Source organism: Chrysochloris asiatica, unplaced genomic scaffold, assembly GCF_000296735.1.
Source record: "Chrysochloris asiatica unplaced genomic scaffold, ChrAsi1.0 scaffold00167, whole genome shotgun sequence".
In the NCBI taxonomy this organism is placed as follows: domain Eukaryota; kingdom Metazoa; phylum Chordata; class Mammalia; order Afrosoricida; family Chrysochloridae; genus Chrysochloris; species Chrysochloris asiatica.
In genome coordinates, this window is record NW_006408685.1 from 2,437,998 (window position 1) to 2,459,433 (window position 21,436).

Sequence of the window (21,436 nt, forward strand, 5' to 3'; positions counted from 1 at the left end):
CTTAACAACAACAATGTAGGATAAGTGCTCTACCATAAAGTGGGTTTGAACCACAAAGTTGGCAGTTCAAACTCACCAGTTACTTCTCAGAATCATATACAGGTTCTCTATGAGTTAGAATTGACTCCAATGCACTTGACAACAACAATCTTAATGGGAGTAGATGTCTAGGTTTTTCTCCTACTGAACACTTAATGTTCCTTACACTTACTATGTTGTTAGGTTTTTATTGTTGTTAAATGCCAATGAGTCAGTTCTGTCTCATAGTGACCTTGTAAAGGGTTTCCAAAGAGTGGCTGGTGAATTTGGACCACTGACCTTGTGGTAGAAACCAAACTCACATGGCAATGCCTTATTCCACACTGCAATTCCAGGATTTCTTCACATACCATTGTTACTGTTAAGTGCCATCAAGTCTCTTCCAAATCATAGTGACCCTACATAGGGTTTCCATATTAGTGAGCTTGAACCCCAGGCCTATATAGGTAAACTTGAACCACAGACCTTGCAGTTCAAACATGAACCACAGACCTTGAAGTTCAAACTGACTATGTAGTGCAGCATATTAACCCACAGCACCACACCAGGACTCATTACCATAAGACACAAAAGTTGCTCTCTTGATACTTCATTATTACCAAATTTTAGCTATAATGAGTAGATTCTAAGAACATTCATGTACAGGTTTTTTAGAAGGATATAAGTCTTTCGATGGTTACAGGTTTCTAGATGGATATAAATTTTCATTTCACTGGGATAAATGTTTAAGATGGCAATTTACACTTACCATGTTGTTGCTGTTGTTAAGTTCCACTGAGTCGGTGCTGACTCATAGCGATCCTATAAACAACAGAACAAAACACTGTCCATCCTGCACCAACCTCACAATTATTGCTATATGTGTGCCCATTGCTGCTGCCATTGTGCCATCCCATGTCGTTAAAAGACTTCCTCTTTTTATCCACCCTCCATTTTACAAAACATGATATCCTTCTCCAGAGACTGGTCACACCAGACAATATGTCTGTAGTATGAAAGATGAAGTCTGGCCATCCTGGCTTCCAGGGAGTAGTCAAGACGCACTTCTTCCAACACCGATCTATTTGTTCTTTTGGCAGTCCATGGTATTTTTAATATTCTCCTTCAACACCATAGTTCAAATGCATCAATTCTTCTATGGCATTCCTTAACTGTCCAACTTTCACATGCCTATAAGGTTAATAAAAATGCCATGGCTTGGGTCAGACTCACCTTAGTCCTCAAACTGACACCTTTGATTTTCAAGACTTTAAAGAAGTTTTGTGCAGCAGATTCACCTACAGCGATACGTTGTTTGATTTCTTGACCGCTGCTTCCATGAGTGTTGATGGTTGATTTGAGCAAAGCGTAGTCTTTGACAACTTCAATTTTTCCTCCATTTATTGTTATGCTACTTATTGTTCCAGTGGTGAGGATTTATATTTTCTTTACATTGGTGGTTCACGGATTATTTTCTAAGCATACAGATTTTATAAGTATGGTGAAATAATACAACCCTGGCACATACTTTTCCTAATTTTAAGCAGTATTCCCCTGTTCAGTTTGAACAACTGCCTCTTGGTCTATGCACAGGTTCCTCTTGAGAGCAATTAAGTGTTCTGGAATACTCATTCTATTAAAATGCTGTCCAAAGATTATCGAGATCCACACAATCAAAAGATTTGCATAGTCAATAAAGCACAGATAAACATCTTTCTTGTATCCATCTGATGGCAGCAATGATATCCTTAGCTACACATCCTCTTCTGAATCTGGCTTGAACCTCTGTTCACTTTCAATGTATGGTTGCAGCCATTTTTAAATTATCCTCAACAGAATTTTGCTAGTTGCTGTTGTTGCTAAGTGCCATCAAGTCAGTACTGACCCATAGCAACCTTATACACAGCAGAACGAAACACTGCCCAATCCTGGGCCAACCTCACTATTGTTGCCATGCATGAGTCCATTGATGCTGCCACTTGGCCAATCCATGTCATTGGGGGTCTTCTTCTGTTTCTCTGACCCTCCAAATTGTTGTTGTTAAGTGCCATTGAGTCAGTTCTGACCCATAGCGACCCTGAACAGGGTTTCTGAGGCTGTAAATCTTTACGGGAGCAGAAAGCCTCATCTTTCTCCCGCAGAGCAGCTGGTAGTTTTGAACTGCTGACCTTGCGGTTCACAGCCCGATCCATAACCACTACGCTATCAGACCCTCCACATTACCAAACATGATATCCTTCTCCAGTGATTGGTCCCTCCTGGCAATATGTTCAAAGTATGAAAGACGAAGTTTGGCCATCTTGGCCTCCAAGGAGCACTCTGGCTGCACTTCTTCCAAAACAGATCTATGGGCTCTTTTGGTGGCCCATGGCACTTTCAATATTCTCCTCCAACACCATAACTCAAAAGCATCAACTCTTCTATGGTCTTCCTTATTCACTTTCCAGCTTTCGCATGCATATGAGGTTATTGAAAATGCCATGGCTTGGGTCAGGCACACCTTAGTCCTCAAGCTGACATCTTTGCTCTTCAACACTTTAAAAAGTTCTTGTGTAGCAGATATGCCTACACAGCAAGAAATCATTTGATTTCTTGACTGCTGCTTCGATGAGTGTTAATAGTTGATCCAAGAATGAAGTCCTTGACAGCTTCAATCTTTTCTCCATCGATAAGAATGTTGTTTATTGGTCCAGTGGTGATGATTTTTGTTTTCTTTACAGTGAGATATAATGCATACTGAAGGTTGTGCTCTTTGATTTTCATCAGTAAATGTTTTAAGTTCTCTTCACTCTCAGCAAGCTAGGTTGTATCATCTGCTATCACAGGTTGTAATGAGTCTTCCTCCAATCCTGATGCCACGTTTTTCTTCATATAGCCAAACTTCTCGTATTATTTGCTCAGCATACAGATTGAATAAGTATGGTGAAAGAATACAACCTTGTCACACATCTTTTTTTTTTTTAATTTTAAAACATTCAGTGCTCCAATGTTCTGTTTGAACAACTGCTTCTTGGTCCAGGTACAGATTCCTCATGAGCACAATTAAGTGTTCCAGAATACTCATACTTCGCAATATTGTCCATAGCTTGTATGGAATATTAATGATACTGTTTGATGAATTCTGCATTCCATTGGGTCAACTCTTTGTGGAATGGGCAAAAATATGGATCTCTTCCTGTCAGTTCCAAATTTCTTGGCATAGATGAGTGAGTACTTCAGTGCTGTATCAGTTTGTTGAAAGATTTCAATTTGTAGTCCATCAATTCATGGAACTTTGTTTTTTGCCAATGTCTTCAAGGCACCTTGAACTCCTTCCTTCAGTATCATTGACTCTTGATCATATGCTACCTCAGGAAATGGTTGCATATCGAATTTTTCTTTTTCGTACAGTGACTTTGTGTATTCCTTCTATCTTCTATTTATGCTTTCTGCATTATTCCATAATTTTCCACCGTTGTTATTGTTGGTAAGTGCGATCAAGTCGATTCCAACCCATAGAGACACTGTATAGGTTTTCCAAGGAGAAGCTGGTGAACTTGATCCACCGATTTTGCAATTCAAATGACTTTGCGGTCTGACACATTAGCCCACAGTGCCGCAACAGGACTCCACAGACTCCTTCAATATTGTGGAAGTCAAGGCTTCAATTTTTAATTCGATTTCCTCAGCTTGATGAATGCTGCTGAGTATGATCTTCCATTTTGATTTTCTAACTCCAAGTTTTTGCATAATTCATTATGTTTGATTTTCTGTTCAGGTCTTGACTTCTTCCTGTCTTTTATTTGCTGTAGCATCTATATGCTGAAGAGCAAGTTTCAAAGTCTCTTCTGACATCCATTTTGGTCTTTTTTTTTTTTTTTTTCTTGTCTTCTTAATGACCTCTAGCTTTCTTCCCTCATGATTTTCTTGATGCCATCCCACAACTGATATAATCTTTGTTGTCTAATGCATTAATTTTTTTCTTACAATGATCTCTGAACTCTGGTATGGTAGGCTCAATGTCATATTTTGACTCTCATGGACTTGTTTTAATTTTTTTTCAGCTTCAGCTTGAACTTGCATGTGAGCAATTGTTCTGCAGACTGCCCCTGGCCTTGTTTTGGCTGATGATATGGAGCTTTTTCACTGTGTCTTTCCACAGATATTGTCTATTTGATTTTTGTGTATTCCATCTGGTGAGGTCCATGTGTTTAGTCATCTTTTGTTTTAAAAAGAAGCTCTGGTAGCATAGTGGTTATGAGTCGGGATGCTAACCTCAAGGTCAGCAGTTTAAAACTACCAGCTATTCCATAGAAGAAAGATGGGCTTACAGTTCCTGTAAAGATTTATAGCCTTAGAAATCCTCTACATGGATGCTATGAGTCATTTTAAAAAGGTAGTTGCTACAAAGAAGTCATTGGTCTTGCAAAATTCTATCATGGGATCTTCAGCATAATTTCTATCACCAGTGCCATATTTGCCAACCAATGCCATCCTTCCTCTTTGTTTCCAACCTTTGCATTCCAATCATCAGTAATTATCAATATATCTTAATGCAGGTTTGATCAATTTCAGACTGAAGAATTTGGTAGAATTCTTTAGTTTCTTCACCACTGTCTTTAGTGGTTGGTGCATATATTTCAATATTTGTTGTTGTTGTTATATGACATCTAATCAGTTCTAACTCATAGAGACCATGCTCAGGGTTTCCAAGACTGTAAATCTTTACAAGAGCAGAAAGTCTCCTCTTTCTCCCACTGAACAGCTGGTAGTTTCAAACTGCTGACCGTGAGATTAACAGCCCAATTTGTAACCATTATGCTACCAGAGCTCCTTAAATTTGAATAACAGCTGTATTTAATAGTCTTTCTTGTAGTTGTGTGATATTGTCCTGTCATAGACAGCATTGTGCCTTAAGACAGATCTTGGTATGAATGCAATGGTATTCCTCCTTAATATGTCATTCCTGGCATAGTAAACCTTGTGATTGTGAGATTCAAAATGGTTAATGACAGTCTATTTCAGCTCACTATTGCCCAGGAACTTTAAGTTTATACATTTCATGTTATTTTTGATAACTTTCAATTTTCTTAGATTCATATTTCATATATTCCATGTTCTGGTTATTAATGGATGTTTACAACTGTTTCTCTTCATTTTGAGTTGTGCCCCATCAGAAAATGTAGGTCCAGAATGCTTTCCTCCATTTGAGTGATTACAGTCAACTCTACTTTGAGGAGGCAGCTCTTTCCCAGTCATATTTTGAATTTCTTCCAAACTGAAGCACTCATCTTTTGAAACTATATTTGACAATATTCTGGTGTTCTTCATCATGCTTCAATATTCAATAGCCTGGTGCTTACAGTGTCCCACTGTTATTCATAAGGTTTTCAGTGACTAGATTCTCTAAAGTAATCCATCTCTCCTTCCTCCTACTCTCTATTAGTCTGAAAACTCAGCTGTTGTTAAGTGCTGTTGAGTCAGTTCTGATCCATAGTGACACTACACTTAGCATAGGACTCAGAAATTGTACTCTTGAACATTTATCCCAGAGAAATGAAAATTCATATTCATCTAAAAACCTATACATGAATCTTCTTAGAAAATTTACTCATTATAGTAAAAAATTGCCATCAATGAAATATCAATGGATGAATGGTTAAATAAACTCTGATACATTGAATAATTCAGTAATTTAAAAATCAACAAACTATTGATACATACAATAATTTGGATGAAACTCAAAGGAATTATGCAAAGTGAAAATAATGTCCATTTCAAAATGTAACATACTGTATTAGTCTATTAAAAAATCATCCTTGAAATAGAATTCTAAAATTATAGAGATTGAGAACATATTAGGTGTTGGAACAGGGATGGTGGGGGCGGGGAGTTAAGACTATAGAGTGTTATCAAAAAAGATATTTCTGTAGTGACAGAACAGTGCTTTGTTTTAATTTTGGTGGTGATTACACAAATCTACATGTCATAAAATTGCATGGAATTATGCACACATGTTTATTCTACAGTACCACATACGAGTGTTCTGCTTTGGCACTGTAGAATAAGCACTGGCCTGATAGCAAGTTGGCTTCAAAGCCCCCAACCATGCCTCAGAAACCATATATAGAGCTGCTATGAGTAGTAACCAACTCAATGACTCTTAACAACAACATGTACATATAAGTACATGTAAGTAAAAAATTTTGGAATAAAATCGTAGAAAACTTTATTAAATAAAAACATAAATTGTGAATTTATTGTTTCTTGACATGTTTTCAATCTGGGTGTACACACTTCTAAAGGCAATGTTTCCATCTCTCTAACCTTTCCCAACATACTTATGCACTCTTCAATTGATACCACTTCAAAACATCAATTTAGGTATCCTCAAGAGACCCAAATTGTGTTCCCTTTCAATTTTTTTATTATTATTATTATTTTAAATTTAGAGAACAAAAAGAAATCTGAAAGGGAAAGACAATGGTGGTAGAGTGGATGGGGTAAGCAACATTCCCGTATATTTGTTTCAAAGCTTCAATGTTTAGGAAGGTTCTACTTGAGTTTTGTTAAAATTTTTACAACAACCCTCAGTTAAAAATACTTTTTTCTCATGGCAGTAAAATAATCCTTTATTTCAAGTACCCTGACATGACTAGAATCATAGAATAGAACAGTAGGATGAACATTGGACTGCTAACTGAAATGTCAGGGGTTCAAATCTAACAGCCGTTTCTCAGAAACCTTATACAGAACTGACTCCAGACTCCAAGGCATACATCAGCAAAACTATGAGACATAACACTTGCACTTCTCCCTGTGTCCTCCCTTCAGTGAAACAAGTATATTACTGAAAGAACTTGTCAGCAGCTACCCACTGATTATAGAGTCATGTATGAACACATTTTGCTTGGAACAAGACCATGCATTTATGAATTGGAAACCTAGTAACAATATTTTCTGATTTATCATCATATACACATAAATGAATAAAAACAAAACTCGTGAACTTAATGTAAGATCTGTGGATTGCACATATGTAAATTTCCTGACTACGACAGTATACTATGGTTTTGAAAAACATTAGGCTTGATATAAATAGGGTAAAGGGTACACAGGACCTTTGCATTTTTTTGTTCTTTTGCAACTCCTTGTGACTTTACCATTGTTTCTAAGTTTAATTTTTTTTTTTTAAGTTTTATCAGAAGACAATATACAATAATGTGAAGGTTATCAAAAGAAAGATAAATTTAGGGAAGGACACTGGGAGGAGTGCAAGTGTTAAAGGGACTAGAGATAAATACTATTACTGATTCATGGAGGAGCTTGTAATCATTGAAATGAAATAAAGTGTATGATTTTTTTTAATGTAAAACTAATGATCAGCTCTGTAAACCTTCACTAAACTTACAATATCTTCTTTTCACAAAGAAAGTAATCCAAAGAAAACCTTGAGGAAAATATGCTCTTTTTTTCTCTAAGTTCAATTTTAAATAACTGATCAGCATAAATTGTACAAAAGTGTGTCTTTGACTCCAACTGATAATTATTTTTAATGGTGCTCATATTTTATTTGACCCCATACATTTGTCTCTCTTGTTTAAAAAATATAATATCCAAAATATTTATTTTCTATTTTTAACCAGGTTCAATAATCATTTTTAAATACCTAAATACTTCATGGCACTTAACAACAACAACAAATACTTCAAAGTACTATTAAATTTGAAAAATTTAGTATAGTATAGCCTTAGTAGAGATTGTCTCAGAAATAGATAAAGAAAATCAGATGATTAATAGAAAGCATTTGCATTCTTAAAATAGTTTCAATATATGTTGTTATTGTGTGCTGTGGAGTCAGTTCCGACTCATAGTGACCCGGTACAGGGTTTCTGAGGCTGTAAATCTTTATGGGAGCAGAAAGCCTCATCTTTCTCCCGCAAAACAGCTAGTAGTGTTGAACTGCTGACCTTGAGGTTCGCAGCCCGATTCGTAACCATTACGCTACAATATATAGCCATTCCTAAAATTAAATTAGTTGTTTGCAGAATAGAAATATGATAATACATTTGGTCTAAGTGAGATCAAATTTAGTATTTTATAATAAAAAATATGCTCAAACTATTAGCATGGTGTCCTGATGTGGCATAGTATGATAGGCACTGGACCACAAGGTTGCTTTGAACTAACTGAAAGATTGGTGGTTCAAATCCACCAAACAACACTCAGAAATCCTTTAAAGGGTCACTATGAGTTGGAGCTGATTCGATAGCACTGAACAACAACAAAACTATTAGCATTCTCTCTGCATCCAGTAAAATGATTTTTAACATATGTTCCAGCTTGTGCTGACCTATTATTTTACTGTTTCCCTGTTCCAGTAGCCTTCCAGCTTTGATTTCCATTATGTTTGGGGCATCTTTCAAGTAGAAAGTTTTTAATAAGTACATTCAATTAAAATGCAAAATATCAAATATCCCTTGTGAGCGATTCTTGTGAGCAATTTGGGAGACTAGTAGCTGCCAAAAGAAGAGGGTCTTGCTTTTGCTTTTACTCTCACATTGGTAAACTGTCATGATGAAGTCTTCACTGATGTACTATAATGAATTCTAGAACTAACTAATAAATACTATGTCAACACAGTGTCATCACCAGTAGCAGATTAGGTAAATTTATTGGACAATATCTGTGGAAACATAAAGTGAAAGACTTGACTGATAAGTGAGTTTAGTCAAAATTGATTAGCCCAGGTCCAAATAGTTACTTTGGTAAATAATTTTGGTCACAGTCTAAAAGTACGTCACTTTTCCAGGAAAGGCCAGACCACAAAGGCTTTCACATGTCTATATGTTAAAATCAAATGCAAAATATCACATGAAACATGTATTATATTGCCACACAATTTTACAAGGTGCAGATAGAGTGGGTTTTCTGAGATGGTATTTCTTTGTTATCTGAAAATTTCCACATAATAGCAAAGCTGACATTTTATCATTTTCAGAGCTATAAATCATTTTAAGAGTCATGATGATATTACTCAAAACATATGTGGAAGCATATGTTTACCCTAGTTGTATAGACAGCTTACTTTTTATAATTAAGGTTCAGACTTATATTTTAACTAAGTTCACATTTAATATGTTTAAGGAAAATATATTTTACCTTAAGATCATAAATATAAATAGCAGAAATTAGCATTTGAAATTCAACTTGAAATAAAGCCTTTCACTATTTGTTGTTGTTGTAAAGTACTGTCGAGTTGGTTCCGACCCATAGCGACCCTGTATAGGGTTTCCAAGGAGCATCTGGTGAACTTGAACCACCAACCTTTCAGTTCAAACAGATTTGCAGTCTGACACATTAACTCACACCAGGACTCCCTATAGCAGGAGTGTAATTTAATATCTTACCTCTGTTTATTAATGTCCTCATCACTATGTGTTGTCAATCTCTCTGATTGAAGTGATTAAAACTGTGCCATTGCACAGCAAGAGATTCAGAAATGACAGTACATACCACTGCGTATTTTATGAAAATCAGTTACTGTACATCTGCACTAGAGCTCCAGCTGATTTTTCATAAGACACTACAGTGTATACTTGAGCCTATTTTGACCTATGGAGATTACCATTTTGGCCTATGGAGATTGCAGTTTTGATGGAATCATGTCTGTCATGTGCAACTTTAGACTTTCCAAGAAATTTTGTTTTACACCCAGACTATTCTTCAAATAGTCATGATTTGGTGAGAGAGAGGTCTAAGAAAAAAAGCTATTGCTGGATTATGAATGGAGCTTCATCTTTAACTAAAATTTCATTGCTTGTGTAAGAATTTAGGTAGTTTACTATGCTTAACCTGACTTATTCTACCTGACAACTATTCTGAAATCAATCATTTGCATCTTGATGCACTAGAGGATATATATTTTTTAGTGTCTGTATGAAAAAAAGACACTGTGGCAAAGAAGCAAACCATGGATCAGTGAAATTAAATTAATATGTTATACAAAATTCTGACTAAAATGTTTATCTAGATAATTAAGGAAGTAAGTTCAATCTAGAAAAGAAAAAACATTTTTTCAATTAATTCATTAGCTAATTGACTATTTTGGTATGCATATGAACATTTTTAGTAGAAAGAGGAAAATGTACTCTGTGAAGAAGTACTAACACATCATCTGATGATCTCATAAATTACATTTTATCTTACGTTCTTTAGCTTAGAGATGCTGTCTAATGCATGGTGACAATCATTATGTATGCTATTTCCTTTGCTCTTATCTTTGTAGTCTTTAAGCAAAGTTATACCCAGCTTTCATGTCCAGAGGGTAGCATTTTAAAATTATTATTCTTCCTTGTATGGCACTGTAGGATAAGCGCTGGACTACTAACCATAATATCAGCAATTCAAATCTACCCTCTGCTCTTGGAAACCCTATACTGGGTCCCATGAATCAGAGCTGAGTCAATGGCAAACTAGATCAACTATCTTCCTTTAAAAGATATGCCAAGAAAGAACTGAATACCATGCAGAGGTCATATAGTACTTGAAAGTACCAAAATTAGATTGAGCCCATATTATGTCATCAAGCAGGTAAATGCTTGATGAATTAACTGTCTAAACTTACAGGTGAAATTTCAAAATTAATAAGTACTTTTAAAATAGCTTCCAAGGGAGCATTTTTTTCCCTGCGACAATTAGCTTTTTGCAAACATAGTCATTAAAAACACTGAGCCCTTCAGCATTTTAAACATAGTTAACAATGAAGTGTTTTTAATACAAGGAGAGTAAAATACCTCTGCTCAGGCATAATACAAAGGTTTAAGGTAAAGTTTCTAAATGCATACAGAGACACATTTTGGGATAATATGTAATTTATAACATTAAATAAGTTTCAGTTAGTCATGGTTGTTTTACTTCTAAGAGAAATTATCCAAAGCCAGAATGATCTATTCTGACTTAAGTAAATATGGAAGCAGCACTGGGATGTTGATGAAGTTAGTATGTTAAAACAGAGAAGTAAAAATTATTTTACCTTTATAATCCCCTTGAAATTTTTTGATAGTCGGTTCATTATCCTGATCAACAATAAGTTCCTTTGTATTGCTGGGCATCATAACTATAAATAAGAGATATAACTGAGTGACTTTCTATGCAAAACACCAAAAAGAAGGGCAATGCGGTATCACATTAATGGTTAATTTACACTAATAATAACTAGAATTAATTTTTTATACTTCTAAGAATGTATAAAGATTTGTTTTAGTTTGTTGATCACACAATTTAAAGATCAACAAGCTGTTTACTCATGAATTTTAAAGTTTAATTAATATATAGTACATACATAATTGCCAACATACTTCCTTTAAATAATTTAAACTATTTCCTCTTTCAAAATCTATGTGCAGATTATTCAGTTACCTAAATAATTAATAATGTATTTCCCAAAATTCATCTGAAAACACATTACTATTTAATAGACTATGGATTTAAATAATTATTACATTTAATGCACTTTATATAGGTTTCTGAAAATTGCATATATGGATATATCAATAGATAAATAAAATAAAGTTTTCTGGCAATTATAAGTATTTTTTATTAAAACATTTATATTGAGAGAGAAAGCATAGTTTTCTTATTGTATAAAGTTTACTTTCTCTTGTCATTTTATTAAAATATATTAGCTTAATAAAATATGGTCACTTTAAAGTTAATAATTATCAAATCTTTTATTCCTCTGTAGGTAGTCACATTAACATGTTTGAACAATTGTGGAATGTAGATACAGCTTCCTAACTGTTAGTGTAATAAAATGTATTTTGTTGTCCAGATTCTTTGCTACTATATTACAGTGCTCTGGAAATATTTGATTTTGCTTCTAAATGTAAGTCATCAATTCATTTATATTTTCACATGTTTATTCATCCCTCAATAAATAATGCAGTTTTTCTCTCTTTTCTCTTTGTCTACCTTCACCCTCTTCCTCTGTTTCTCTTTTAAATACTAATATTATAGCAATAGAATAATATGCAATTTTATTCGATGATTCACTAAGGATGATACAGTCATAACCTTTTGCATTATCCATTTGAACCAAAGCTGCAACAATCTGGTATTCTGTGCCCATAGACCAGAACAAAGATAGAAGACTACTTTTCATTTCTTCCAGGAATTAAATTTACTCCTTCAGAATCAGCAATTTCAGGCTCTAGTTTAAAAGTTTCAACCCTGGCTGCACATTAGAATTGCCTGAGGACTCATCGAAAACAAAACAAAAACATTGATACCCAACCTCTACTCCATTTTTCTCTGATCTGAGTGTGTGGTTTGGGTATCAGGATTGTAAAAATTTTGTTGATGAGTATATGAAGAATCAAATTAAATAACCACTGATATAACAATGAAGCTAAAATGCTACAAGCAATACATAACACTGACAGTTTAAGTAAAATCCAGGTCAATTTCCACAATGGAAAAATCATCTACATTCTTCCCCAGTACAAATCTAAAACCTAACACATTCCCTAATATCCCTACTCCCCCACCCCAATTCCAAATCACATTACTGTGGTGAGGCAGAAGCAATAATTTATTTAGAGTTCATAAAAAGTAACCACATTAAGACTAAAAGAATATAGATACATAGTAAAATGTATATATAGTATCTGCATAAATAATAAGTCTAAAAAAAAATAAGTACATAAAACATTGGATTTTATAGAAGATGAACAATTATTTTACCTAAATAGTTTGGCTCATAATGATCACTTTCTAAATAAAATTATATTAGTTGCAGTTGTGGGGGGGGGGGAATGGAGCAACTTAATTTTATATATCTGAATAGGATCAGACTGCAGGAAATAATAATCAGCCAAGGTAAAACCAGACAAATAGCTCTGACTGTCTAATTTTTTGGCACTCTAAACTTCTGAAGTGCTTATCAACATATTATTTCATTTAATCTCACAAAAAAGCCAGTGCAGTAGACAGGACAGTAATTATTTCTATATAAATATTCATGGTGGTCAAGTGATATGTCCATATTCTTATACGTAGTTAGTGTCAGTAACTTTATGTCTAGAATAATGTCTATAATATAAGATTTTTGAAAAAAAAATATATAAATGTGTAGAAAATAATTTAAAATATGAGCTTAATTATTGTGTGAGCAGCAAACCAAATATTGCTTCACTTGTTAATTACTATTTAATCAACAACTGCCTAAAATATATCTTCTCTCCCATTATTTGAATGGATGCAGTAAGTGTGACAAGTGTCTTGTATCATATTCTCTGTGATATATCAACAGATTGATCTAACATATACTCAATGCAAATCTTATTGTATTGTTCCTGTAAGATTCAATGATGCAGGAAAGGTGGGTCCTTCCTGATAACAAACTTCTGCAGTATTAAAATTCATTTCACTGTTCATATTGCTCCAGCAATAAAAAAGACCATACAATAAAACCAACTATAAGAAAGTATCATCTACTCCAGCATCTTTGATCTCTACCTATTGCCCAATAAGGAACTTCCTGCAAAACTATCTTCCAAGTCTTTAAATGATACTAACCCATTCTCTCAGAATACTGCTCCATCTGAGATGGGGAGCTGGACACACTGCTGCTTGGGTGAGAGGAAGTCTGACTCCCAGGGTGATGACTCTCTTCCAGAGAAGAAGCAGGAGAAGGACGCTCTGGGATTCGCTCCTAAAAACAGAGAAGGAAACATCATTGGTACACCAGGTTATTCAGCTTGATTGAGTCATACCATTTAAAATTATGACCTCTTACTTATGAGACCTCTTACAATGCTTCTAAGATGGCAGATGGAGTAGATGTGCAGTGAGGAGCTCCATCACCAACAACACAGCATACCAGACCAAGCAGACTCGGGGAGTAGTGCTAGAACTCTGAACCACATATAAAGGAATATTTAGAAACTTGGAAGGCTTACAACTAGGGAAATTTGTAACAGAATAAAAAAATCCATTGCTTTATAATTCAAGATGCTCAGCTCCTCCCAGAGCCAACATCTTGAGAGAGACAAAGTGGGGGACGGATCAGAACAGCCACGAATGCTTGACAGAACCGCAGAGATACAGTTGTGGACATTCTTTTTTTGGGTATCTGTTCATTGATCTCTCATTGTCTGCACATCTCCATTCTGGTGACTAGAGGGGATGCCTGAGTGAATGGACATTCCACCCCCACCCTGTGCACAGATATCCTTGAAATTTAAAGTGACAGCTTACACTTAGAACCAAACAGCCACCACTCCTCTGTGGTGGCTTGTGAGGTGTTGTGATTCTGAAAGCTTTGCCACTGGTATTTTAAATACCAGCAGAGTCACCCATGGTGGACAGGCTTTAGGTGAGCTTCCAGACAAAGACATACTATGAAGAAAGAGTGATGAACTCCTTCCGAATATTTAGTCACTGAAAACCTTATGAATAGCAGAGAAACATTGTCAGATACAATGCCGGGAAATAAGCCACTCAGGTTGGAAGGCACTCAAAATGTGACTGGGGAAGAGCTGTCTCCTCAAAGTAGAATTAACTGTGATAACGCAAATGGAGTAAAGTCCGTGGGAGAAAAGCCCATGGGACCTTCATTTGCTGATGGCGCACGTCTCAAAATGAATAAGAAACAACTGTAAACATCCTTTGAAAATCAGAACATGGAATGTATGAATCTGGGAAAATTGGAAGTTTTGAAAAATGAAATGGAACGCATAAACATCGATATCTCAGGCATTAGTGAACTGAAATGGACGGGTATTGGCCATTTTGAATCTGACAACTACATGGTTTACTATGCCTGAAATGACAAATTGAAGAGGAATGGTGTTGCATTGATCGTTGAAAAGAACATATCCAGATCAGTCATGAGATACAACGCTGCCTGTAATAGGATAATATCTATGCGGCTACAAGAAAGCCCAGTTAATACCACTATTATTCAAATTTATGCACCAACCACTAAAGCAAGTGAGGATGAAATAGAAGAATTCTACCAACTTCTTCAATTTGAAATTGATCAAACATGCAATCAAGATGTATTGATCATTACTGGTGATTGGAATACAAAGGTTGGGAGCAAAGGGGAAGGATCAGTAGTTGGAAAATATGGCCTTGGTGATAGAAATGATACTGGAGAATGCATGATAGAATTCTGCAAAATCAATGATTTGTTCATATCAAATACTTTCTTTAGACAGCATAAGAGATGACTATACACATGGACGTCACCAGATGGAATACATAGAAATCAAATTGACTACCTCTGTGGAAAGAGAAGATGGAAAAGCCCCATATCATCAGTCAAAACAAGGCCAGGGGAACACCGTGAAACAGACCATCATTTGCACATATGCAAATTCAAACTGAAGCTAAATAAAATGAGAACAAGTACACGAGAGCCAAAATATTACCTTAAATATATCCCACCTGAATTTAGAGAACAGATGTGATACATTAAATACTAAAGACCAAAAACCAGAAGAGTTGTGATATGACATCAAGAACATCATACATGAAGAAAGCAAAAAGTCATTAAATAGACAAGAAAGAAACAAAAGGTCAAAATGGATTTCAGAAGAGACACTGAAATTTGTTCTCCAGCATAGAGAGGCTAAAGCAAATGGAAAAAATGAGGAGGTCCAAGAGCTGAACAGAAAATTTCAAAGATCAGCTTGAGAAGATAAAGCCAAATATTTACAACAAAATGTGCAAAAATCTGGAATCAGAAAACCAAAAAGGAAGAACACGCTCAGCATTTCTCAAGCTGGGGGAACTGAAGAAAAAAATTCAAGCGTTGACTTTTGTTATTGAAAGATTCTCTGGGAAAATTATTGAACACTTTCAACCATTTAAAGAGGCAGCATATGATCAAGAGCCAAAGATACTGAAGGAGGAAGTCTAAGGTGCATTGAAGGAATCGGCAAAGAATAAGGCACCAGGAATTGATGGAATAAAAATTGAAATGTTTCAAGAAAATGAGGCGTCACAGGACACACTCATTCATCTCTGCCAAGAAATTTGGAAGACAACTATCTGGCAGACTGATTGGAAGAGATCCATATTTGTGCCCATTCCAAAGAGAGGTGACCCAACAGAATGCAGAAATCATCAGACAATCTCTTTGATATCCCACGTGAGTAAAGTTTTACTAATGGTAATACAGAAACAGCTGCAAGCATACGTGAACAGAGAACTTCCAGAGGTTCAAGCCAGATTCAGAAGAGGCCATGGAATGAGGGATATCGTTGCTGATGTCCGATGGATCTTGGCTGAAAGCAGAGAATATCAGAAAGATGTTTACCTGTGCTTTATTGACTACACAAAGGTTTTTGATTGTGTGTATCATGAAAAACTATGGACAACATTGCGAATTATGAGTATTCCGGAACACTTAATTGTGCTCATGAAATATTTGTACATGGACCAAGAGGCAGAACATGGGAACACTGAATGGTTTAAAATTAAGAAAGGTGTGCGATAAGATTGTATTCTTTCACCATACTTATTTAACCTATATGCTGATCAAATAATCTGAGAAGCTGGGTTATATGAAGGAAAACATGGCATCAGGATTGGAGGAAGACTCATTAATAACCTCTGATATGCAGATGATACAACCTGGCTTGCTGAGAGTGAAGAGGACTTAAAACATTTACTGATGAAGATCAAAGAGCACAGCCTTCCGTATGCCTTACATCTCAATGTAAGTAAAACAAAAATCCTCACCACTGGACCAATAAACAACATTCTTATCAATGGAGAAAAGATTGAAGTTGTCAAGCACTTCATTCTTCTTGGATGAACTATCAACACTCATGGAAGCAGCAATCAAGAAATCAAAGGATACATTGCATTAGGCAAATCTGGTGCTCAAAACCTTTTTAAAGTGTTGAAGAGCAAAGATGCCAGCTTGAGGACTAAGGTGCCCCTGACCCAAGCCATGGTCTTTTCAATAACCTCATATGCATGTGAAAACTGGACAGTGAATAAGGAAGACCATAGAAAAATTGATGCTTTTGAGTTATCTTTTTGGAGGAGAATATTGAAAGTGCCATAGGCTTCCAAAGAACCAACAGATCTGTGTTGGAAGAATTACAGCCAGAGTGCTCCTTGGAGGCCAAGATGGACAAACTTCGTCTCTCATACTTTGGACATATTTTCAGGAGGGAACAGTCCCTGGAGAAGGATATCATGTTTAGTAAGGTGGAGGGTCAGAGAAAAAGAGGAAGACCCTGAACAAGATGGATTTGCCAAATGGCAGCATCAATGGACTGAAGCCTGGCAACATAGTGAGGTTGGCCCAGGATCAGGCAGTGTTTCACTCTGCTGTGCATAAGGTCACTATGAGTCAGAACCAACTCGATGGCACCTAACAACAACAACATAAATGTTAAATATGAGAAGAAATCCCTGGTGTCATGTCAGATGTATGTTAGAGACTTAAGAAAGTTTAGTTTCAATTTATTTCCCTATAAAATGTATAATGGAATATAAACAAAGTTCTGGAATGAAAATTATTATTATTGGCAACTGGTGCATGAGGTGTATTTCTTCACAGACAAATTTTTTGCAAATAATATGGCTGTAATCCAAGAAACTTTAGGAAATTACATTAACATTTCTGCATTCACAGACATTTGGCCATTATAGAACACAATGATGGGTATTCTAAATTAATATTAAGATCTATTCATACAAATTACTTAATATTGTTTAAATTTTTATAATTTAACTTATGAATTTGAATAAAAATGAAATATATATTTTGTCATTCCTCAATATTAATTGTGATAACTCTCAAGATTATTGTGATTATGAAAATACTACAAACACTCAGTTATTCATTATTTCATATTACATAGACATTCAGTTAATTTGATCAATAAAATAACAAATGTGGTGTTTTGGGGCATACACAATAAATGTTACTAACTAATGGATTCCTTGTGTGGCACTGTAGGATAAGCACTGGCCCATTAATCACAAAGTTGGTTGTGCAAACCCACCAAATGCTCCTTGGAAATCTTTTACAGGGTCACTATGAGTCAGAACCAACTTAATGGTAGTTAACAACAACAAAATAGATATAATAGAATAGAGAATGTTTGTTATAAAATATTTAACTCATCCATAGCAACTTCCTTAAATGAAATGCTCTAACTATCCAGAATCACAACACTAGTATTCTAATCATAATAACGTTAAGAATTTGTCAATTATGTCCTTGTGTGTTTTCACACTAATTATGTATGAAAAGCCTGCAAATTTATAGAGCTCATAAAGAGAAAATGCTTTAATACAAATATAGTGGTATGATAACTCAAGGTAATGATTCAATTTTTAATAGTTGACATTTTCTCATTGGTCATTGTGGTATGCATGATAATACTACCCTAAATGACCACCTCCTAATCTTTTGAACCTGTGAATATGTTACCTTACATGACAAAAGGGATTTTACAGATATGATTAAGGACCTTATATGGGAAGATTATGCTGGATTATTCAAATGTTTACAGTGCAATCATAAGGTTTCAGAAAAGTTAAAAGGCTCAGAGAGATATGACTATGGATGAATGGTCAATGAAATGAAATCTTACTGAATTTGAGGATGTAGGAAGCATTGTTATTGTTGTTAGCTGCCTATGAGTCAATTCCGATTCACAGTGACCCTATGTACAACAGAATAAAATGGCCCAGTCTTATGCCATCCTCAAATCATTGATATGTTTGAGTCACTATTTTAATTATTGTGTCAGTTCATCTCATTCAGTGTTTTCCCATTTGTCCCCAATTCTATGCTTTTCCATGGACTTGTCCTTCCTGAAAGTATCATATCCAAAGTATGTGAGACAAAGTCTCACCATATTCCTTTTTAAGGAGCATTTCGGCAGTACTTCTTCCAAGACAGATTTGTTCAATCTACTAGCAGTCAATATTTTTCAGCAACATGATTTTTTTTGGGGGGGGGAGGTGTTATAAATTGATTGCATTTATTAAAACTTTGAATTTTAACAATTTATTGAAGTCAGAAACCGATAACCCCTTGTTATATGAACTCTAGAAAACTAAAAGTCCCACGAATTAGATCAAGGAATTTAAAAAAAATATTAAAACGTTAAAGGAGGTTTTAATATTATATTCTTTATTAAAATCTGGGACTTAAACTGCTTCTAGTATAATTTAGCCCATGAACTGTTGTTATCATGATAGATTAGTAAGCAATCAGCACATGAAACTGTGGCTAGATAAAAGGCTCATACTTATTCTTTTCCAAAGATAGCAAACAGCACTATCATTTAGAACAATGAATCTTTAGACTACCCAGTTTCCCCCACTCAAAGGGAAGCACTTAGGAAGATGGTGATGTACTGATAACCATTTGTGATATTGTTCTAATATCTCCAATACTTCTCAGGAGTTACAACACTGGCTAGATTATCACCCCAGGATTCCTTTTATGCATGAGGCAAACATGTCTTAGAATGTGGCTTGCTTCTATTCTTGTTCCCTCATATGTCTCATGCCTTCACTTGGCTGGGAGAAATGGGTTACAGTTCTCAGAACTCATTTTCATTGGGTTCAGTAATAAGGGTGGTTGCTACAATACATAATAGAACAAACAGCAGTATTTTCCAAAAAGATGGCACTAAGTGTGGTGAGAAGAAGAGACAAAAACCATCTTAGCCTCCATGTGGTAAAATACTGGCATGGCATTGTAGGATAAGCACTGGACTGAAAGGTTGGTTTGAATCACAAGACCGTGGTTCAAATTCACCAGCCATTCATCTTGGAAATCCTACACAAGGTCTCTATGAGTCTGAACCAACTTGATGACACTTAGTAGTAACAATTCTTCCTTTATCTTCTTATTCATTTGTCTTCCCTATTCACATGCTTTTACATGCATATGAGGCTATGAGAATCATGAAGGCTTGGGTCAGGAATATTTTAATCTTCAAAGTGACATATTTCCTTTTTATCACTTTAAAGAAGTTTTTATTTTTTTTAGATAGATTTGGCAAATGTAGTACACTGTTTGATTTCTTGACTATTCTTTCTCTGGATATTGATTGTGGATCCTAGTTAAATGAAATTTTTGACAATGTCAATATTTTCTCTGTAAATCATGATATTGTTTTTTGGTCCATTTGTGAGAGTCTTTTTTCTTCTTCTTTATGTTGATTGGTTATCCATGCTAAATTCTGTAGTCTTTGATATTCATCAGTAAGAGCCTCTTCACTTTCAGCAAGCAAAATTGTGCCATTTGTTTATTGTGGATTCTTAATGAGCCTTCCTTCAATCCTGATGTCTCATTGTTTTTCATATAGTTCAGCTTTTTAGACTATTAGCTCAGAATTCAAATGGAAAAAATAAGGTGAAATAATACAATCTTAATGAACATCTTTTCTGATTTCTGGTGTGGTGCTGAAGGATCAGTACTGGACTGCAAAACACAAGGTTGGCAGTTCAACCCCACCATCTGCTCCTTGGAAACCCTATACAGGGTCAGTGTGAGTTGGAACTGACTCGAAGGCACTTAACAACAAAAATGAGCATCTTTTCTGGTTTTAAACTATATGCTGTTGTTGTTGTTGTTAAGTGCCATTGAGTAGCTTCCGACCCATAGCAACCCTATATAGGGTTTCCGAGGAGCAGCTGGTGAGCTTGAACCACCAAACTTACAGTTCATATGGCTTTGCAGTCTGGCGCATCAACACACAGCGCTACACCAGGACTTGTTTAAACTGTATAGTATCCTCTTATTCTGTTGAAATGACTGCCTCTTAGTCTATGCAAAGGTTCCACATGGGCACAATTAAGTGTTCTGGAATTCCCATTTTACAATGATAGCCAGATGTTTTTAGGCTATATAACCTTTGCCTAATCAATAAAAAATAAATAAACATCTTTCTAGTATTCTCTACCTTCAACCAAAATCTATTTTACATCAGCAATGTCCTCTTCTGACTCTGGCTTGAATTGCTGGCAATTCGTTTTGGATGTATTGCTGCAAACATTTTTGACATATTATTTGCCATGATATTGTTCCATAATTTTCACCTTCTCCTGGGTTATTTTTCTTTGTAATGGATAAAAATACGGATGTTTTCCAATTGGTTGCCCAGGGATTTGTCTTTAAAATTTTGGGGCATGAACAAGTGAGTTCTACTACACTTTAGCTCATGGTTGAAACATCTCAATTGGTATTCTCCCCATTCCTAGTGCTTTGTTTTTCACCTTGCCTTCAGTGAAGCTTGGACTTCTTTCATTACCATAAGTTCTTGATCATTTATTACCTTCTGAAATGGTTGAACATCAATGAATTAATTTTTGTATAGTGACTCTGTGTGATCTTTCTTTTAGTGCTTTTTACATAATTCAGTATTTTCTTATGTTGTTGTTATTGTTA

At 35.3% G+C, this 21,436-nt stretch overlaps 1 protein-coding gene across 1 annotated transcript in view; it reads right to left on the minus strand.

Moving 5' to 3' along the window:
- The window catches only part of DACH2 (dachshund family transcription factor 2), a 1,617,828-nt gene that overhangs the window by 360,496 nt on the left and 1,235,896 nt on the right, over positions 1-21,436 (minus strand). The window contains exon 7 of the mRNA XM_006871308.1: positions 13,576-13,711. Within this exon, the coding sequence (XP_006871370.1) occupies positions 13,576-13,711 (136 nt within the window). The remainder of the gene's footprint in view (positions 1-13,575; positions 13,712-21,436) is intronic.